This window comes from Streptopelia decaocto (genome assembly GCF_964273445.1).
Source record: "Streptopelia decaocto genome assembly, chromosome: 1".
Taxonomy (NCBI): Eukaryota; Metazoa; Chordata; class Aves; order Columbiformes; family Columbidae; genus Streptopelia; species Streptopelia decaocto.
In genome coordinates this window covers 14,122,302-14,145,069 of record NC_138663.1, presented here as the reverse complement: position 1 = coordinate 14,145,069, position 22,768 = coordinate 14,122,302, and the positions used below count along the sequence as shown (strand labels likewise).

At 39.5% G+C, this 22,768-nt stretch overlaps 1 protein-coding gene across 1 annotated transcript in view; it reads left to right on the top strand.

Annotated features, from left to right (window-relative positions):
- SLC26A5 (solute carrier family 26 member 5) overlaps positions 1-22,768 on the top strand; it is a 35,624-nt gene that overhangs the window by 7,016 nt on the left and 5,840 nt on the right. Inside the window, exons 2-14 of the mRNA XM_082056033.1 lie at positions 6,156-6,360; positions 8,021-8,160; positions 11,356-11,466; positions 11,992-12,173; positions 12,697-12,861; positions 15,090-15,242; positions 16,139-16,221; positions 16,316-16,463; positions 18,163-18,276; positions 18,596-18,673; positions 19,546-19,641; positions 20,892-20,998; positions 22,162-22,231. Of these exons, the coding sequence (XP_081912159.1) occupies positions 6,206-6,360; positions 8,021-8,160; positions 11,356-11,466; positions 11,992-12,173; positions 12,697-12,861; positions 15,090-15,242; positions 16,139-16,221; positions 16,316-16,463; positions 18,163-18,276; positions 18,596-18,673; positions 19,546-19,641; positions 20,892-20,998; positions 22,162-22,231 (1,602 nt within the window). The 5' untranslated portion in view covers positions 6,156-6,205. The remainder of the gene's footprint in view (positions 1-6,155; positions 6,361-8,020; positions 8,161-11,355; positions 11,467-11,991; positions 12,174-12,696; positions 12,862-15,089; positions 15,243-16,138; positions 16,222-16,315; positions 16,464-18,162; positions 18,277-18,595; positions 18,674-19,545; positions 19,642-20,891; positions 20,999-22,161; positions 22,232-22,768) is intronic.

Genomic DNA, 22,768 nt, shown 5'->3' with positions numbered 1-22,768 from the left:
CTGTGTTTTGCAATCCTTCAGCTTCCCCTGTGGCTTGAGAGGTTTGCACTTTAAACACGATGACTGAAACTATACTGGTTATAAATAACAGCCTTCTGCTCTTTTTTTTGTTTTGTTTATTTTTAGCTTGATGCAGCACTTGAGAGGTTAGTGCTATGTGTAAACAACATTGATGAAGCAGACACAGAGGGGTATGACTCTTTAGGTGGCTTCTCTGTTGAAGGAAGTGTATCGTGTAATTTCTTCCTTCAGCACAGACACTTGTTTGATGTCTGCTTGTTCCACCTTGCTAGAAAAGATGAACTAGCTGCTGGAGGTCACATGAACTGTAGACGTTGTTCTGAGTTAGCTTGGTGTGTATGTATGATCTTGATTTATGATCTCTCATCATCAACTGGATCTTTACAATGAAGACTGCTCCGGCAAAGTTATTGACAGTGCATCTTGGCAGTGGATTGTCTCTGGAAAAATGAAGCTAGCTAATGATTACCTGGCCCTGAAGGGTTGTACGTCCTTTATCAGTTGGGTTAAACAGACAACAGGGTCATTAGCCATGGTACCGTTCTCATTAACTTATCTGATTCCACTGTCACTTGCTACTGTTTCAAGATTTCAAAAGGGCTGAGGATGGCAGATTCAGACCCAAGGTCACTAAAGCCACAGAAAGCAGAAATAAGAATGATCATATTTCCATGGGTTCTCATGGACATCAAAGTGTTTGCACTAGAAACTGAAGCCATCTCTTAGCTATATCTGGCAGGGAAGGAGACCAGTGTTCTGCTTCTCAAAGTGCTCCAGGTGTTTATTTTATGTGGAACTGATAAAACAACTCATTCATCATAACAGGTTCCCAAAATATTATCCTGTTGAAAACGAACATAAGATTGCTGGTTGATAAGAGATACCATTTAGATACTAATGAAGTCAATAATCCACAGAGTAAATCTTTAGAGGCTATTTGGCAAGGAACATGAAATATAAAATACCCCTTATCAGTTATGCAATCTTTTTTTTTAATATAGGTCTTATTTGTGACCATTTTCTGAGATGGGCATCTCTGTGCCTTGCATGTTGCTATTATGCCATTTTCGGTGGATAAGGTCAGTTTATTAGAGGGAAATGTATCATACTGAATCTAACAGCCTAAGGAAGGTGAGGCTTCTCCTGCTCCATATCCCCAGGTCCAACCTGGATGAAGGCTGAGGATGTATCCCCAGCAGGCGCACACACGCAGAGCGCACATTTACATGTATACGTGGCAACTGCATGGATTGCAGACAGACGGCACTGACAGCCTCGTCCTCCTCCCCACTCTGGCTGAGCAGGATGGAGGTCCACCAGTGAGAACATATATGCATACATCTACATATATAGAGATACACATATGTATGTATGTACAAGGTGGATCACTCCAGCACCTGGCCTCAGACACTCAGTCTGCCCAGTAGCTTGCTCCTTCATCCCAGTGTCCCCAGTTGCTGGCAGCTGGGTAAATGAACCTTCAAGGCCGTAGACCCACTCCAGTTGCTGGTACCGGCCATCACATGTACATACACATAGCTGGGCTGGACGGGGCTCTGAGCTAGTTGAAGATGTCCCTGCTCATTGCAGGGAGTTGGACTAGGTGACCTTTGAAGGTCCCTTTCAACCCAAACTATTCTATGATTCCTGAGTCCCCTAGCTGGCCCTCCTGTGCTGGTTGTCTGGACTTCTGGAGAGGAAGGAGCCTTTGGTGGTCTGATGGCTCCTGTGATGGACCTGGGAGTAGCCCAGCAGGGTATTATCCAGGATCTCCACCCTGCCATTGTCTCTCAGAGCTACTCTGTGGGTGTGCGGTGGAGCTTTTGTCACACAACCCAACACAGTTTATATAGCCATCTCTCTGTGTGGAGTGGAAATTTTGCCTAAATGTTGTATAGGAATTCAAGGTCCTGTTTTGTTTGTTTGTTGTTTTGTTTCATTTTTGTTTTCTTCCAAAGGTTCTCCAGAAAGCCTCCAGGAGTGCATTTCTTAGCTTAAGACTTATGGAAGGAAAATTCTGTTTGCTTCACAAGTTATTTTGAAATTTGTGAACCTTTATATGAAGGCTTCTGTTCTGAGCCATCTATTCATTAGTGGATTTAGTAGGAGTAGTGGAGAAAGAATGAGGATAAGCACAGTCCAAGAAAACCAGAACACATTCCTTATGACCCCACCCAATCACTTTACACCTTTGTGTTTGTTTTTAAAAAAAAAAAATCTTCAGTTCCGGCTTGGTATAATTTTGTAATCACTCAAGGTGATAAGTGGTAGGGCATAGGGCACTGGGGGAAAAGGCCAGAGAGGAAAGAAGTAAATGAGAAAATATGTGGTTCCTAAAGTTACGGCAATGTTTTGGTCTAGCCTCTTCAGACAGTAGGAACAGACCTTGCAATAACTCTGCTTTTCAGTGTACATTGAGGAGAACATCTTTTATATAGAGTGGCAGTATTTCCACCAGCCCTTTGGCTGATGGCAGTCACCTGTGTTTGTACGCTTAAAGATACAAAATACTCCAGAAACTTTGCAGTTCATGATCAAACTTGAGATTCCCCAGCACAGATGCATTTTTCTACTATAACGCTGTATCAGTACTGTCCACCTGTGCTTTTCCACTATTTAAAGCGACTCTGTGCTTCCTCACCAGGACAAAGGTCTTTCTTTTCAAACAGGCAAGTCAGTGGATCTGCCACTGACTTTCCCCTGTTGCATTAGTTCGTTGAGATACATTCAGCTTAGATACACAAAGGTAGGAGCAAAAGTGCCCCATTTTGTAATTATGAACTTACTAAAGCCTCAATAATCACACAGTACACTATTCTTCATGTCTGTCTTTTTTTTCCTTTCTCCTCATAGTCATATTTTGAATCTAAGGAACAGTAGCCAAATCATTGTCCTTATACATTTTTATGACTGCATTCTAATTTGCGTGGACTGGCTACAAAAATGTCCTCTACAAGAATCAGTGTATATGGCTTGATAGCCCCGCTTTATCATCTAAGAGTGGCAAGAGAAAGTATTTGATTATTAGTGATAGTGTTATAAGCTGATGTTTGCTTTTTTTTTTCTAACACCTTCAGTTCGATAATAGCAGTAAAGACAGAAGAACAGGCCTTTATCAGTCAGATAAAGAATCACCAGCTCTTAAGTCTTTTGCATACAGCTTTTAACTACTTCAACTCAACTCTTATCTGGCTGATAAGGTTAATGGCAGTGTTTCTTATAGCTTTTTAATTTTATTCTTGCTGTGAAGTTCAAAGGTTGTCCAAGAGCAGTATTCCACTACTAGGTAAGACTCAGATGTCCAGATATTGCCTTTCTCTTCCTTTGGATAAAGGTCTAGGAGTTTTCAGAAATCATAGTGGTAAGTTTTGTCTTCATGAAAAGACACTACCTACTTTTGCTCTTCTTTGAGCGTGCTCGGGGTGAAAGAGAAAGAGATATCCAAGGCTTGGAAATTCGGCTATTGGCAATTTGTGTTGGAGAGACTCTTCAAGCAGTCATGAAATGCTGCCATTTTACTACTTTATTGAAAATGCATATCACCTGTTATAAACACAAGCATCTCAATCCTTGCTCTGTGTATGCTTTTGCAGAAGAGATGGATGATATTAAAGATTTTAATCTTCATTGTATTATCTACAGCTTAGTATTTGTGGTTCAACCCCAGGCAGCAGCTCAGCCCCACACAGCTACTTGCTTTGATCCTTCCTGGTGGCATGGGGGAGCAAGTCAAAATGGCAAAAGTGAGAAAACTCATGAGCTGAGATAGAGACAGTTTAATAGGTAAAGCAAAAGCCATGCATGCAACCAAAGCAAAACAAGGGATTAATTTACTGCTTCGCATGGGGAGGCAGGTCTTCAGCCATCTCCAGGAAAACAGGGCTCTGTCATGTGTCACAGTTACTTAGGAAGACAAGCGCCGTCACTCCGAATGTTCCCCCCTTTCTTCTTCTGCCCCCAGCATTACATACATGTCATATGGTATAGAATATCCTTTCAGTCAGTTGGGGTCAGCATCCCAGCTGTGTCCCCTCCCAACCTTTTGTGCACTCCCCACCTTCTTGTTACAGGCAAGTGTGAGAAGTGGAAAAGTCATTGGCTGCTTAGCAACAACTAAAACATCAGTGTGTTATTAACATTATTCTCATAATCCAAAACCCAGCACTGCACCAGCTACTAGGCAGAAAATTTACTCTATTCCAGCAGAAACCAGGACAGGCAGTTAAGAAGAAGTCAGTGACATGACATGGAAAACAGAAAACTATGCATCCAGCTATAGTTTTGGAGTAGATTTAGGACCTCTTAAAGGCATGGGATTTGTCCTCTGTGTTCTGGTATCTGCTGTGAACCATCACTAAACACAAGATCCTGTCCTGTCCTCTCTCAGGTTTACTTTTGTGTTAGATGATTCTCATGATTCAGTGCAGTGTTAACTTCCTTGTTCAAACAGAATCGGAAGTAGTCAATCTACAGTTTAAAGACCTTCAGACTGAATGATGTTGAAACTTGGGTTGTGACCTCTGGTAATATTTCAGACTAACACCATAATCTGGATAACCGATTTGAGGTTGAGCCCTGTTTGGTTATCAAATACATCTGTATCATTTATTTCACCATGGCAAACAGCGACAAGGCTGAACTTCTGTTGTTCTGTATATTCTTGTAGTACTTGGAAGAGTCTGGGCATGTATACAGAAATGAGAAAAGAACTGGAGATCTTAAAACCCCTCCATGTCCAGGTTTACATTACAAACTTGTTTGGCTCTTCCAAATACGCCTCTTACAGACAAGTTTTGGATATCTTATTTTATGCAATAAAGCTGAAGTAAATTTTGAATGTGGAATAATACATTCTAATTTCTAATTCTAATTTCAGTAAAAATATCCTTTCGTGACTATGTAGGGAAAATGTTGCATACAAAATAATGAGAACTGAAGAGATGCAGGGCTGCGTCTGGCCTAAGACATAAAGAACAGCGAGCCTTGAGTGGAAAATTCCAGCACCTCCATCAGACTGAAGGCTTAGGTAGCAATATTGGTATTTTGCTGCTGGGCAGACTGTATTTGCTGAATCAGAATGTGGGGCCAGTCATGATTAGCTTTGTCTGAGTATTTAGGTGGCAATTTGTTTAATTTCTACATGGTAACCCTTTTCTAGGGAAGTACTGATGTACAGCTTAAAACTAAAGACCTCTGGGTTAGCTCCCTTGGTTGAAGGGAAACACATGCTTAAGCGACTTGCTGGACTTGAGCCCAAGGGCCTTGTACACAATTATGGCTCTGTTTCCTATTGCACTCACGTTCTGTCATCAAATGTAGCGCTAGCCAGCATCTCTGTGTAACGATATAGCAGTCCTGTTGTTTTGCTCATAACTTGGAGTTATGTTTCTTGTCCTGTATTTCTAGAAGCAGCCAACATAGAGCAAAGGAATTAACAGAGTATGTTAAGATGTTTATGGCACTGAATCACACAGACAAATAAGATGTTTGCAAACCTGGCTAGTTTTAAAATTGTGTATATCTCCTGATTCCTGTTTTAGTGGGTGCAGGACTGAGAATAACAGTAAGTGGCACATCCACTAAAAGAATAACTTTTTGAAAGCAATGAATTATGCATCCTTGAGATGCTGTCTGGAAAAGAAGCTTCTGAAACATAGGAGAAAGCAGGTGGATGGATGCAGGAAGCAACTGACTATCTGGAAGAAAGAAGTGGTTTTCTCAGTGTTAAAATTTGAGTTCTGTCTTTTGGAGATGGATGTGACAGTGAGTAAGCAGGAAGTAACTCAGCAATATAGTAATTGCCCTTTAACACTGACGTTTCCTTTAAAAACTGATGGAAAATTCAGGCAACCATAAATATAATCTTCCAATATTGTTTCTGCAATTATTTACAGAGTAATTAATGCAAAAACTTTCTTTACCCAAGAGAAGCATAAATTTATGGCTTACATATGGTAAAGATTGTGAGAGTGGTTTATTTACTTACTGCTGTTACAGACTATCTACTTAGTGCTTTTAAACTGCTTTCACAGTTCTTGTCACTAGCTTGTCAAAATACATTATTTGAAAGGAAATGCCAAATCTGAGGTTAAAAAAGTAACCAGATTTATTTTGTTTGCAACTGTGTTTTCCAGTGGAGACTGTGGAACTGTTCTTCCTTGGCTCCTCCTACGTGAAATCAACTATGGAACATGCTCAGGAACATGAAGCATGTCTTGAGCAAACCCAGAGGTATTGTGTGGAGAGGCCAATATATAACCAAGAGCTCTTGCAAGGACAGCTGCACAGACGAGAAAGAACACCTCAGACTTTAAGGCAGAGGATTGCACATTCTTGTCGGTAGGGCTTTTTTGTCTTTATTGCATTGGTTAGAAATATTGCACTTCTTAATTGATTTATGCACATAACTTGTAATGTCTTCAAAGAAACGTTCAAAGCAGTAGTTCTACTTTGATTATTCAGTAAGACTGTGATGGAGTTGTATGTTTTTGTATATCAATATATTACAAAATGTTGAATTGTTTTCATCAAGCTGCAAAGGAGAAACATGCAGCATAGGAATGTGAAGTATTAGTCAAATCATGTGACATGAATTCATAAGACCCAGAAAAATATCTCTCCTTTTTATGTGGAAATACTTAAGACCAAATTTGTGCTTCACATGATCCTTTCATGGAAGAAGAATGGAGATGTATTACAGCTGTGCAGAAATCTAAATTATTAGTCTAATAAGGACTTACTAGAGGCATTCCGTAATTTTGAACTGCCTTGGAACTGAAGTATCATCTGGTTAGACAGGAAATGCTTTTAACTGTGCAACTCTTGCTCTGTGGTACCACAGGACAGTGAAGAAAAACTTAGTTGCATTTATCCATGCTTCATTTGCAGAGCTGATTCAAGTTCTTGCTAGAACCGTGTTCTGCAAGACAACAAATGGTTTCTGCTTGTCTATGGAATATTCCTGTTCACATGATTTGACATTTGGAGATTTGTTTTGCTTAATGGAATGACCATTCTAATGGTAACAGCACCTAATTCCACCTCAAAAAACTTACCTGTCCTGAATAAAATATATGCAGATCAAAATCTTCCCGAGCTGTGACGTCTTGTGATTCAATCTGCTTAAACATGGAGAAGTGTAGATGACTCTAGTTTCTCTCTCACTTGTAGCAATAAGCTTCTTCACTATGCAGTTTAGTCCCACGAGATTCAGAAATGTTAACAAATCTTTGCACTTCTCTTCCAGTTCCCCTAAACAGAAAAGCATTTATGTGATCCCAGTGTTATATTTTTACCTAAGGTTAAGCTTTCTTACCACAGTACAATCAAAGTATGATGCATTGCAGTACTGCATAGAGATATTTATTTCCTGGCTCTATTCATTTGTCCTGAGTCAGGGTTTCAAAAGGTTAATAACTCTGCTAAGAGACACGAGGATCAGTGTTGCTGGCTTCAGTGCCTTGCCTTTCAGGGTAAAGGGTTATGTTCTTAAATAGCCTTGAAATTAGCCTATCAGTGCCAGTGATTGCAACTAGCATTAGTAAAGTAATACTTTTAAGAAAAGATCGTAATAATATTAAAAAGTATAAAGCATGCAAATAGTAAATTAAAATAGGAAAAAGCATCACAAGGTACTTTCATAAGTGAAAACCACTATCAGAAAGCAAGTTATCCTCAGGAGATCATTACTGGGAATGATCTTAGCAAAGTGTTGTGTGACTGTTCAGTCGTGCATGGACTTGAACAGTTTCACTTCCCACTGACCTCCAGCTTCACAAGATTGACTCTCTTCTCCAGTTCCATAAGGTTTGTGAACAGCAACCAACATGTGATAAATGGCTAAAATAACTGGAGTCATAGTTGTTTGTGCATGAGGTTTGTCTAGAAATTACTGCCTTTAATTGAGTTGTTTCCCTGCACAGGGATGAAAAGCTTTTTTTTTTGACCCATTTGTCCCCTGCAAGTGTCTAACTTTTTTCCTTCTGGTTTGTATTTTCAGTTGTTCTTCTAAGAAAGCCAAATCTCATCTTTACAGTTTCTTACCGATTTTAAAATGGCTTCCCCGCTACCCAGTGAAGGAATACTTATTAGGAGACATTATCTCAGGTATAAGCACTGGGGTTATGCAGCTTCCTCAAGGTAAGTATATTTCTGGATTTATTTATCCTCTTCTTTGCTTTTTTTTTGTGTGCTCTTTCGTGTTAGCTCTTGATTGTCTGAACAGGCGCTCATGAGAACAGGATGTGTATTTCGGGGTGTGTGTGGAGATGAATAGAACATTCTGCAGACTAGCCCATAATGATGATTTCCTTAAAACTGCAAGTCAGTGATATGCAGCAAACTGATGAAAACTTAACTCTCTGATCAATACCAACAGCTCTCCATGACATACCAACTTTTCACACTTTAACCTCTTGCTGAATGCACCCAATTGTTTTCTTATCTCCACATCCCAAAAGTTGTAGCAAACTTCCTAGTAGCACTAGTAGCTACTAGTACCTAGTAGCACTATCTAATAGACATATAGACAAAATGTTTCAGGAGCACAACCAGAGAAGAATCTGCAAGCAATCAGACTGATCCCACTTTTTCTCTTAAGGCTAGAAGTTACTGGTTTAAGCTGGAACCGTAGTAGTGGGCAGTGATTTACATGGTGGAAATAAATCAAAAGTATCTTCTGTAACAAGACTGCAAATCTGTGGAATTTCTATTAAATTACTTGGAAGTTTCATCACAAATGGAGCTTGGCCCTGAAGCAGGAGCAGTCTCTGTAGAAGATGAAGAGAAAGCCAGTGGTTCAGCTCTTGGTGGCTGAATCAGTGGAATCTTCCGTTCAGCCTGACACCTTACTGTCACCAGTTTCAGAACTGCTATGGGGTTAGAAAGGCACAGCATTTTTACAGCAGTATTATAATGGGGTGTCATCACTTCTCTGGAAATGGCAGCTTCATGATAGCTGCCACCATCCCAGCAGATTTTCCCAGGAGGTCTCAGAGTAGAGAGAATTCTTGAATTTGAGCAGAGCCCAGTCCAGAGAAGTCCTCATGTAAGGGTAATGTAATTGGGCATGTATGTGTACTTGTGCTTTGGTTTATTTCGTATTTCTGCCTCACTCATTTCACTTTAGGCTAAGGCAGGTCTGACTAATTAATCTGTAAATCCAAGAAGCCTAGATTTTAATAGGTGGTAATCCACTAAAGCAATGGAACACCCTAATTTAATCTTTGCAGTTAACTTCTTTATTTATGTAGCTTCCTGTTTTTGTGCAATTTTTAATCATTAAGGTTATTTTTTTCTTACACAAATGTAAACATCAACCTATCATAAATTGATAAGTAATGTGGTTAACTGTCAGGCAAATCTGTCATATGCTAGGCACAGACATTATTGCTTGTATATTGAAACACAGTTTACATGGTGACAGGATAAGGACACTGAAATTTAAGCAGTCAGCAGTGAACTTTATACTTAATTTTGTAACTTTGTTTTAAACTAAATATTATTTTTTCCTTTGATGACTGCAGACATGCCCTTGAACTGATCCTAATCTTTCCCTTTCTAAAAAGACAAAAGTTGAACCTTTGTTTTTCTGCAATGGATGTAATTATGGCAAGCATGAGTTCAAATAAGCCTGGGAATCATTCCAGGCAGAACTACAATGACCAGGGTGTTTAAGCCGTGAACTCCTGTCATGCCAATATCTCTTTATTTCTTTGACACTGACAGCCTTTAAGAATGCCAGTACAAATGGAAAGGAAAAAGAATAAAAGAGTATTCAGATCAGGAACTTCAGATAGACCCACCCTCCTGGTTTTGAAACCACTAGTTTTCAGTTCTGGTCACTCATACTGTGAAGTTAAGCACAATATTAAAAGCCAGGCTGTTACAGTACAGGGTGTTCTGCTGATACTCTTGGCATGAGAGGTAGCCCCTGGGGCAGAGAATATCTGTGAGATGAGTTTCAGAGGTACTTAATGAAAAGTTCATTGCTGCAAGAGAATAGACGATATGATAACTCGAGTTCTGATAGGAATATGAATTGTTGGTTAGGACTCAGCCATTGTTTAGGGCATGAGCAAGGCCGTGTGAGCTATTACAGTGTGCAAGAGCGCTTGGGTGACACAGAAGATCCCTCCTGGTTTTGTTCTCCCCTGGTAACCTGGTGCTTTGTTTCTCAATTTAAAAATACATTACTAGGGAGAGATGTTTTTGAGTGTCACTAGCCTCCCCACAGTGGGTGAACCATTGGTTCCTTTTGTAATTTGTACTGGACCGTTGAGCTTTTCAGTCCTAACTTGGACCCTTCTGCCCAAGTGTGGTAAGAACATGCAGCTTCCTCAGGTGTCCTGAGTCTGCACTTGCAAAGATGAATTGGAGAACCAAACCAATCCAGGAGACAGCGTTTTCTTCTCCAGGCCCATTGGTTGAGTTCTGGTGTGTAATTCTCACTAACACGAGCTGTGTAGCACGGTTGATTTTGCTGGAACTGCTCGGGACAGTTACACACCGTATCCCGTGGTGCATGCAGTTTGCTTGTGAGCCTGGTCCAGTGATGAGCACATGCTCTGTCACACAGAAGGGGAGCACATGGAGATGTCCCCCCCCAGCATCCCTGGGAGCTGCTTCCCCACAACTCCATTGCTGCTTACCAGCCCCACCTACAGGTGGGAATGAGATGGATCGCACTTCCTCTGCGTGGAATTGAAAGGACTTCATTTTGGGGAATAATACCAGAATGTATAAGCTCTATGATGTTACAGATCATAAGCAATGCTTCTCTGCTTATTTTACATTTTGGAGCATATTTTGCAAAAACAGACAACTGTTACATCATCCCACTTGTTCTGGGGTGAGGGAAGAAGGAAGTGTTTAACCAGTCATAGATTGCCATGAAGATCACATCTGATTAAAAAAGGAGAAAAATCAAATGTGTCCCACTGGCTATGGGGTTTTGTGTGTTTTTAATTACATTCATTGGCAGAGGGAAGCTAAAGCAACAGAAAGTGTTTGTTAGCTATTAAGAAAGTACTTTCAGCCACAAAGGCAGAACAATGAATGCACAGATGTGCACACAAACACGTACACACACATCTCCAGTGCCTCTAATTGGAGACTTCTGGTTTCCTGACTCAAACCATTAGTTTTATAGGCATTGACCTACAGTATTTTACAAATTAAATAGTACTCCCTGCAAGACTTCTTGATTTTTAAACCTGCAATATGTCACTAGATTTCCTATTAGAGGAGTTCAGCATTAGTCAGCTTAAATCCCTTCACTTCAGATGGTTTCTTTCTGTTACTTGTCTAACATATATATTTGTGTCTCTTTTCTAGGTTTAGCCTATGCTTTGCTGGCAGCTGTTCCCCCAGTATTTGGCCTATATTCTTCATTTTATCCTGTCTTTCTGTATACTTTTTTTGGAACCTCCAAGCACATATCAATAGGTATATCTCTATGGATAACTGAAAGTCTATGTTTGTGTGTTTAATAAAGTCATAAAAAATAAAATTGGAGAAATAGCAAGTGTAGATTTTTTTCCATAAATCCAAATTTCAGTGAACAGGAGAAACACAGATGTGTCAAACAGCAGTATTTTTTTATTTAACCATCCTGCTTAGGAAGGAATAGAAGAGCATCTTTTATCAGATTAGATCTAGGAATGTGTGCTGTGAACTCCTGAACTATAGTTTCATCACTGCAGTCAGTTTCCTTGGGGGGCAGGAGGTATCTCTAATTTGCTTGATAGAAACTGTGAGAAAAAAATGATAATGTTTACTTTCCATAGAGGTGTATGTTCACCATTTAACTAGCTTTAATGGTGCTGAGTACTGGAGCAGATTTTGGAACTGAAAAATACAATATTAAGTAGAAAACTCTAATATAGTTTAATTCCACATATCTATTAATGAGAAACACTCCTAAAAATATATATATTTTAACCAATTATTTTCCTCTCCCTCTTATTTCAGGCACCTTTGCTGTGATTAGTATGATGGTTGGCGGCATTGCCGTGAGACAAGTGCCTGATGAAATAATTTCTGTAGGCTATAATTCTACTAATGTTACAGATTCCCTTGAATATTTCCATGCTAGAGATACCAAGAGGGTGCAAGTAGCTGTGACTCTCGCCTTTCTTTCAGGAATTATCCAGGTATGTGCTTGCAGTTTGCTGTCATGGCAAGTTCAGATGCTGCTGCTAGACTTGTGGTTGCAAGGGGTGCTGGGTTGTGGCCGATCCTGTCTATAGCCTCGTGGTCCAGCCCTGCACTGTGCAGAATACCGGCTGCTTCATGGCAGCCACATCACAGAATTGAGGGGTGTACATGGAGGTCTTTGTCTGGCATCTTGGATTGACTGGGAAAAATGGGACCTTCCCCTTTCATTTTTTCCTGTCTCATCAGAAAAACTCAAGCTTATATTCTCTAGTCTGTCCATAAATACATCTGAAAACGTACATTTTCCCATATCCCACATTGCACCTGCCAGTGGCATTAATATTTGGTCCATTGCTGGCTGCTCACTGAACTGTGGCTCTAGAAAGGCCAAGTTCAGGTTTGCCTGATCTGACGTGGGCTTTGAAGTAAGAAGAGGTGGCCTCTGGCCTGTCTGCTGTATAGTGCTGATGTTCAGGCAACAGTGGGAGTCACATGCTTAATAGTTTTCTCCTTCACTAGTTGTGTCTAGGTTTCCTTCGATTTGGATTTGTAGCCATCTATCTAACGGAGCCTCTGGTGCGAGGATTTACTACTGCTGCTGCCATCCATGTCTTTACTAGTCAATTAAAGTATCTCCTTGGTGTTAAGACTAAACGATACAGTGGGCCTCTCTCAGTTGTATATGTGAGTAATTACGTTTATTAAACATGCAAGTTCTGCATTGTCTGGATCTAGTATTTAAGTCTTTTCCTAGTGTTTTTTTTTATTATTATTTTGGCACTAAGTAGAATAATGGTTCAGTATCCAAAACTGAGTATGAGGTCTTTAAGAGCCATAGCAATATACGAGCATCTTAAAGTGCATCTTGGGTGTGACTTGGTAGATCAGCATGGTCTGAGATGGGCAGATTTTAGGATTCTGATAGATGTAGTTTTGTAATACAAACAGATGATGTTCATTGAAGCAAGCCTCTTGTACATAATGGGAAAATGTGACACTAAAATGCTTCACTGTAGACTGGACATGTTTTGAAAAGCTAGGAAATGTTATTCTCAGGCCTTGCCCAGTCTGTATCTCTTTAATTTCCTGCACAATTCCTGATGGGAGTATTCCTCATTTCCTGTTTGTAAGCTGGTTTGTAGTGTGGTTGGACACAAAGTCATGTGTCATCAAAAATTTGCCTGGTTTTTAGAGTAGTGAGCAAAACTATTTGGAAATAAGGACACTCAATGTAAAACTTTGCTATCTATCGAAGACCCAAAGCATTAAAACTGGTTGTTCAGAGCATGCAAGGATCTGGTATTTGACGCAGCTCATAGCCTAATTTCCTAACACATAATGATAGGAGAGGACAGAAGAAAAACCAGGCAGTGTAACGCTATGATTTGGTTAGTCTGACTTAAGTAAACCCAGAAGCTCTTGTTCACTTGAATTTAAAATTGACAGTTGTTCTCTGAAAAAAAATGTCGTGGATCCCATGCAGCAAATTTGTTTAAAGGCACATTTTTAATTGAAATCAAAACCAAAGCTTTGAAGTTTATATGAGCATTACTTTCCTTGCTGTTGTGAACAGTCAGAGTTGAAATGCATCTGAATCTGATTTGCCTGCCAGTCTAGGAAGCCCCAAGTTGTTATCATAAAGTTAGTGCTCTGATTTTGAAAACCATAAGTCCTGAGAGGAAGAATAGAGAAGATCTGGGATATCTGTGAAAACCCAAGCTTTTGAGCAGATCAATGGCTCAGCAATAACAAAGCTTCAGGATTTTCTCTACATGGAGGCTATAGAAAGTACTTTATGGGTATCTTTCTTGTATATTTGTGCAAATAAAACCTTTTGGAAACAAGACTGCACTAATGATTGATTCCTAGGAAAGGTATACATTCATGATGTACTACCAGGACATCTTGAATGTATAATATCCTCATAGTTGCTTTAATTTTCCTTCTGTCTAAAGAAATATATTTTTATATACTTTCAAAGACATCCAGGGGTCATTTATTTATTTTTATGTTTTTAAATGCAGTGGAAAAAGGAGTAATTGGTTGGGGAATCATTTACCCTCTAGCAACTTGTGTATTCCAGCAAACTTTCTTTCCTGATACCCTCCTAATAGTGTTTTCAACTAAAAGATATTTGGACAAGAGGAAATAGCCTCATGTTGTGCCAGGGGAGGTTTAGATTGGATATTAGGAAACATTTCTTCATGGAAAGGGTTGTCAAGCATTGGAACAGGCTGCCTAGGGAGGTGGTGGAGTCACCATCCCTGGAGGCGTTTAAAAGACGTGTAAATTAGGTTCTTAGGGACATGGTTTAGTGCCAGTGTTAGGGTAATGGTTGGACTCAGTGATCTTGAGGGTCTCTTCCAACCAAAATGATTCTATGATTCTGTGGTTCTATAAATAATGGTCAGTTCAGCTGTGTTCCAAGATCACAGTTAATCATATTGCTATGGTAACCCCAATGGTTGTATTGGCAGCTTCATCGCTTTAGAATGGTTTGTGCACCTCTAAGTAGATGTGACTTGCCAAAGAATATTTGAAGGTATTAAAAAGAGTGCATTTATTGCTTTCAGGTAGTTGCCAGTATGAAATATTTGTGAAAATGTTGATGATAAGAGATGTGGTTTAATTTAGACTTTTTCCCACATGCTATTTTTTTCTCCAAATTTTTTGCCCCATATGAGGGAGACCGATATTCGTAAAATATTGCAAGTGCATCTCCCTCACTGAGATACTCCAAACTTCTCTATTTTGTGGAAACAGTGGGGATTTTGGTCATGTACTTTTTTACTGTGGTTATAAATGCAGAATAAAACCCCAGTTGAACAGCAATGTATAATTTGCTCTTTTGTGGCAAATCTCCATTAAGCTTATATTTTCTTAGGAATAATTATGATACCTCTGTGTTACAGAGCATAGCTGCTGTGCTTTCAAAAATAACAACGACCAATATTGCTGCATTGATTGTTGGATTAACGTGCATCGTTCTCTTGTTGATTGGCAAGGAGATCAATCTCCGATTTAAGAAGAAGCTCCCAGTTCCTATTCCGATGGAAATCATTGTGGTAAGCCAGCTGTGAAATTCTATAGCTAAATTATATAACTATTCTAAAGCTGTAGAAACTATCTTATTTTCTATCAAGTCTTATTGAGCTTTAGAGTAACTTCTGTTGAACACAATTCATTTGAGGCTTGATCCATTTGAAGGTTTGGATACTCATAAGGTTAGGGACTGATGTGTCCAAGTTTTAGGCATCTAGTCCCAAAGAAGAATTGAAAACCCAGTGAAACATCCACAGTCCACCATGGCATTTGGTAGGCAGAGATTTGTTGTCAAACCCACCCTATCCTGGAGTTTTGGCATCTGAATGATTCTCTGTGAGTTGTGCCTCAGAGTGGCATTTCCCACATCGGGTGCAGGAGCTCAGAACCTCCTCCTGAAGGAAGGAATTTAATTGAATTAATTTTTAAATTAAATAAATTTAATTTTAAATTTAATTTCCCAATAAGTTTTAATATGCAGTCATGGAAAGAAGAGCAGGAACCAGTGGGACTTAATACTTAACCTTCCTTTCTCCATTTCTGGGATGGATAACTGACTGCAGCATTGACTGTTTCGAATTACTATTCTAAAATACCTGGATAAAGCAGACTATCCTAATACCTACTAAGCCCACATCTCAGATAACTTTTCATCTTTAAAAGTGGTTGGATTTAAAAATGAGTTCTTAGATAACTAGAACTTTAAACAACCTGCAGTGGGGGTTGAACATGATAGAGGGAAATCATGATACTTTCTCCTTTTTGTCTGCTTCTTTATCTCCCAACTCTTAAAAAACTGATTGATAAATAAATGTAACCCCTTGTGTGTATTATTCATAATGAGCTAACTCTTATTAGTTCTTCTGATGGCTCTATGTCTTTCTAGCTGATGTTTACAAATGTGTCTGTGGATTTTTAGGTAATTATTGGCACAGGAGTTTCAGCTGGAATGAATCTGAGTGAGTCATACAGTGTCGATGTTGTTGGGAATATTCCTAAAGGGTAGGGATAATATATTCTTATTCAAACTATACCTTTTATGTATGGCATGTGGCTTTTGTTTTTGTAAATTGTAAATATTTATTTCATCTCCAAGGTTACGTGCACCAGCAGTTCCAGAGATGCAGCTCATCCCAGCAGTATTCGTGGATGCAATTGCAATAGCAATTGTTGGATTTTCAATGGCTGTATCAATGGCCAAGATCTTTGCCCTTAAACATGGTTATACCATTGATGGGAATCAGGTAAAAAATATTAGGGTTGCTTTGTTGGAAATAATCAGTAACGCCTTTGTTACATTCTTGAAGTAGGGTATTGGACAAAAATGAGTTTTTCTTTTGTAGTAGAATCAGGTCAGATTTTTGACAGTCTACGCATTTAAATGCCAGGAATTATTTTAAGTTCTTCTTCTGGCTGTGTTTTAATAACCAGTTTAATGTTTAGCTTGATTTTGGGAAACTTGCTTCTTTAAACTTGGACATATGCGTGAATATTAACTGTTGGGACAGACGTTACATCAGCTGTCCTGATGGGAAGTTACTTTGTCTGCTGTCTGTCATAGAGTGAAGTACAGTTTACATGTGATAAACACAATGACTTTTGTTGAGCAACTGTTATCTAAGGTTTAGAAATTCCAATTATGTTTTATAATTTCTTTTTATTCTCACCTATTGCAAATAGGCAACTCATCATTTTCTGGGGCAGCAAATGGCCCAGTCCATAGTTAGCATTTTGATCATGATTTGAGGGACAAAAGCTGTGGTTAGGGACTCTCTAAAATTAAAACGATATTGCATCCTCACCTACTCTGCCCTTTCTGTGCAATTTAGAATCAATATTGCAATTATTGTTTGATGTCATTGTGCTGTCAAGGGAGACAGAGAGTTTATATTCTGTAATGCATATCCTGGAGCAGGCATCTGACACAGCGCACATCAGCTGTTCCCCCTTCCTCAGAGAGGAAATGGAGTTTAAATGACTTTTACCTACAGAGTTTTACATCTGGTCAGATGAATCTCATCCTTCATATCATTGTTTTCTGTTACTCAAAGAGAGAAGATGATAAATCTGTAGCTGCATGAATGGAATCAGTGCTATTTACATTAGTTAAAGTGTAATCATCACTGACCTCAGTTAAGCATCTAAATCTTTTTCCTCAGGAGGTGCCAAATGCTGCTTCACCTGGCTGTGAAATTATAGAACTCCTTGTCACCTGCTGCAGTGCATGTTTAAGTGAATTAAAACAAGAATTGTACAAATGCAAAGAGAAAAAGTAATTGAGAACTACAGCAAACATGTAACTCCATCACCTCAGATACAAATAGCAGGATGCAGAGTAATCTGGGGAGGCCTCATTACAAGCAAATACTTTCTTTAGGCATCAGAGACACTACTGAGGCAGACAGAGCTCTGATCTCACTCATGATAACAATTCTTATGTGGCACCTTCCTGATGAAACAGTGGACACGCGTTGGTTTTTTCATGTACAGCAATGGATTACCACCCGTGGAAACACAGCCAAGGCTGTTCTTAGTTCTAATAGTACTAAACAGATAGTTCAGAGTGGGAAGCAGAGAACAGTGTTTATGAGAAACTGTTTCCCATGTCTATTCGGTGCTAAAATTCAAGTTGTCCCCAAGTTGAAGAAATCCTCAAAACAAGCAATGCTGTCATTCACTTTAGTTTTCAGTGTGACTCGTTAGAGTAACATTTAAGGATGGGAAATGTCTTGAACACTTCATCAGATACTTTATTTGCAACATGCATCAACTTGTGCATGTGTGAGAATCGCAAGTATAAGCTACAATATAGCTGTTTGTTCTCTGCAATAAGGTTACTAGAAAGCACTGTAAATAGGATGTGGGTATTAGTATATATGGACAGCTCCAGCTTTGTTCAGCTACGTATAACTGCCTTTTATTTTGCTCTGCTGTTTAATGCAGGAACTTATTGCCTTGGGAATATGCAACTCTGTGGGGTCATTTTTCCAAAGCTTTCCAGTCACTTGTTCAATGTCTCGGAGTCTTGTTCAGGAAAGCACCGGTGGGAAAACTCAGGTACGTAAAACCAAATGTTGAGCCAAACAACATGTGCTTTTTGGAGCTCCAAAGCTGAAGTCTGAGGCTTCTCTAGATTGCCAGAGTTCTCTGGCTGGGCCAGAAGGAATAACTGGAACTTCTCATGTGCAAATCCAGGTTGGACCATAAGAGCAGACTGCACGACAGTCAAAGTGCATGAACTGAGCAGCAGGGATCAAAAGCCAGTTGAACCTCCTAGCCGTGTGGAAAGCACAAGAGGGGGCAGCTAATGAGTAATATTGCCCTTTGGGAACAACTTCTTAATATTCTCACATTGTTTCTTGCTTCTTTTGTTCAGATTGCAGGGGCACTCTCCTCAATTATGGTTCTGTTGGTAATTGTGGCTATTGGATACCTCTTTGAACCACTTCCGCAGGTAAGGGAGCTTTGCCTTGTAGCCATTGCATTGTCAGGGACGAGAGGCCAGCGACTATCACTTAAAATAGAGATGGTGGGATTATTAGTTAGCCTTGCTCCTGAAACCTTTAAATTTTGTATGCATTTTTTCTGCCAGTTAGACTAGAAATTAATAATTTTTTGAAGGATCTGGCATGTTTTGTTGTTGTTTTTAATATTGGACATTCTGGACTCTCTCTTTAGAACATTAAAATGATACCATCAAACAATTTCCCTTTGCGGCATAGGAATTTTGGGAAGAGGTTAAAAAGTGACTTTCTTTTAAAATAACAGCTCAGCTGGGAACGGGTTGGGTCTAGGTGATGGCTCAGCATAATGAGTTGGTTTTGCTGCAGTTTTACTTATTTGTATAAAAATATATTTATGTGAATAAATATATTCTCACTTAAAAAAAACTTGGTTCTTGGGCATGCATAGGATGATACACAATTCCTAGGGTTTTTTATAGATGTACCTTGGTTTACACCTATGTGACACTTGCAGGAAATGTTGCTGTGTATTGTAGATAAACTTGAATTTGAGATTATAGCATAGCTGCTTCAAGCACTACAGGCATTGTAATTGCATGGAGCTCAGGACTATGTGATTTCTCTTGCCAGGAAGGAGTAAATCAAGCTGTACTGACTCTTGCTTGCCATTTCTGCAGCTCCAGTAAAAAGATAACTCCACTGAACTACCTAAAAAGTTCTTTTATTAAGTGGAAGGCCTATTCAGTAGACTTATGTCAGTTCTGCAAAGCACAGAAATATGGTTATTTGTGATGCTTTGGAGTTCTTGTTTGGTATTGGGTTTATTTTGCCTCTGAAAATTGTATTTGTGTAATATTCCTAGACAGTGCTAGCTGCAATCGTAATGGTGAACCTGAAAGGAATGTTTAAACAATTTGGAGACATCATGCACTTCTGGAGAACCAGCAAGATTGAACTGGTGAGCAATACACAGCTCGGTATATATATTTTATTGCATTAAATTTGTTTTTTCTCTTCTTCCTAACTCCCAAAACAGGGCAGAAACTTATTAAAGAGTTACAAGTTGATGTTGCATTGTAGGTGAACATAAGACATGGAGGTGTAAGTACCATAGGAGTGTGGTCTGTTGCAGACAAGAGTGGTTTTGTTTTCTTTAATAACCTTTAGCTCAGGTCAGAAGTAGTTTGGTTGCAGTAAAAGCAAAGCTTTTCCGGTGTTGCTATAGGAACTGCACTGAAGGCTGTGGGAATGTCTGAGAAGAATTTGAAATAAAGGGTAACAAACACAACTATTTTCCATATTTTAAGACAAACTGAAAACATGTATGGAGCAGGCCAGAACTAAGAGAATATTGGTGGGAACAATTTGGTGGCATTTTTCTCCTGGATTAACTGGCTCATTGAAGTAAGAAAGAGCTGCTTGCAGGCCTTGCATATCACAGAACCACAGAATGGCTGGGGTTGGAAGGGGCCTCTGGAGATCATCTAGTCCAACCCACCTGCTAAAGCAGGTTCACCACAGCAGATCACACAGGAATGTGTCCAGGCGGGTTTGAATGTCTCCAAAGAAGGAGATTCCACAGCCTCTCTGGGCAGCCTGTTCCAGGGCTCTGGCACCCTCAAAGTAAAGAAGTTTCTCCTCATGTTCAGATGGAACCTCCTGTGCTTCAGTCTGTGCCTGTTGCCCCTCATCCTGTCGTTGGGCACCACTGAAAGGAGTCTGGTCCCATCCTCTTGACACCCACCCTTGAGATATTTATAAATATTGAGGAGATCCCCTCTCAGCCTTCTCCAGACTGAACAGACCCAGCTCTCTCAGTCTCTGCTCATAAGAAAGATGCTCCAGACCCCTCATCATCTTCATAGCACACTGCTGGACTCCCTCCTGTAATTCTTGTCCTTCTTAAACTGGGGGACTATATCTATTATCCTAAAGTATTTGGAGTGTGATGGTAACACAGGATTCCTTGGAGAACAGGACTTAAGACGTTAATTAATATGTGACCATGTGTCAGATGTCATGTTAATGCACCCTGAGTTTTTATGCCCTTCTGAAAGGTTGAGGCAATTACAGTCTGCTATCATGATGGATTACATCCTAGTCTATTTGTGAACACAAGTGATACACAGGTTTGAGGCTGACTTATAGTATTGTTTTTGCTGTGACACAAAAGGATGCATAATAATTCAGAGCTTTTCTTTGTTTTAGGCCATCTGGTTGGTAGCTTTTGTGGCTTCTCTTTTCCTGGGACTAGACTATGGTTTGCTTACTGCAGTAGCGTTTGCAATGATAACCGTTATTTACAGAACACAAAGGTCAGATTTCTTCTTTATCAAAATTAGTGTTTGCTATGTGGTATTGTTTATTTAAAGGGTGCAAATAAGTAGAAGACCTTTCCTCCCTCTTCAACTGCATGCAGCATAGAATCTGCTTCGTTCGCATTTTACCTTTCCAGGGTTCGCATTTTACCTTTCTGAGAACAAAATTTCTAGAGTGCATGAATTTTGCAATGTCAATAACAAGCAGAAGATTTTAGATTTCTCATATTGGTTAATCTTCTTGTTTACTTTTTTTTAATACCTGGAGTTCAGAACTTCAAATCTGCTTGATGTTAGTTTTGATAAATGATTACATTTTGTGTGCACTAACTGTCACAGTGAAGCAGAAATTAGTCAGGTTATCACTGGATGAATGGTTAGGTATTTTATAAGTTCTAATTCATAATAAAATTGTGCCTGCCCTTCTGGTTTTTCAGATCACTTCTCCTCTCTCCCCATTCAAAGTGACAAAGTGTTTACCGTGAAGCTTTCCAAGTCTACAGCAAAATGCTTTCTTGCATGTGTGGATAGGACTGTTATATGAGGCTTCTAGGCTCAATGTCTGGGATATTTAGGTGGAAAATTTATAAAAGTGTTTGTTTCAGTCTGCATTGGAATGAAACCAAATTCTGACATTTCTGCTCAAGATAAATAAGAGTATTTTTCTGCCATCTCTATACGGTTTTGTTCTTGCAAAGAGAATAGTAATGTACTTTGCTGTCACACTGCTTTTGAGTTGGGAATGTTCATCTTCTCAGGCAGTGTCCTGGGAGCAGAGCAGCTCTTTGAAATTGCAAGTTTTCTGCCATTAAGAGTTTTCATATTTGCAAGACAGTCAATGGAGTTGCACCAGTTCACACCAAAGAGAATTTGCTCTGTACCGTTGCCTGCTTTGGCCCATGCTTTTCAGAAAATGACAAGATTACTGTGCTAAGTTTCTAAATTGCTTTTGCATTGACAGAAGCAAACTTGTCACCAAATGGTCCCTTTATTATGTTCCTTCCCTAAACTGCACACTACATTTGACCATGTTTAGATAAAGATGCACCAGACGGGCACTGCAGAATCACTATTTAAAATAAGTTTCAATCTGTATTGAGCACTCACTTTTCCACTTTGTAAGTGATGATACTGAAACATTTGCTTCTATTTCTCTTTAGCCCTCAATACAGAATTCTTGGTCAGATTCCTGACACTGACATCTACTGTGGTGTGGAAGAGTATGAAGAGGTAGGACCGTTTTCTTCTGCATTGGACAGGTTTATGTAGTGGAGCAAAGGTGACTGTGGCAATTTGCAACTTAGCCCTACCATACCACACATATAGTGCTGTCTGCCTGGCATTCACCTGTGTTGAAGGGAAAGAAAACAAATTTTATTTTAGTAGTAAAAGCTATTTTGTTCAAAATGCTTGCTTTTTGTCCTGCATGTACTTCCAAGTAGGAAGTGATCAAGAGTAACCTTCATACCAGTTCCATTGGGCCAGCTTGTAGAAAATGGTGAGGTTTATACGAATAGCGCTGCTGAACTGGCTGTGTGCACAGCTGCGTACAAGGGCACCTGCTGTACCTGTGTGGTAGGATTGAGTGAAGTCCGCGAACCCAGGATCCAAACTGATCCATTCTTCAGAATTGTACAAGCTGTTCAAAACAGCATCTCCCTGCCTCCACCCATCCCCTGCTCACTAAATACAACACTAATGCCACAATTGCTTGCCATGCATGGAGCTTCTTAGGAATGCCATTTTGTTCAACCAAAAGCTGGTAAA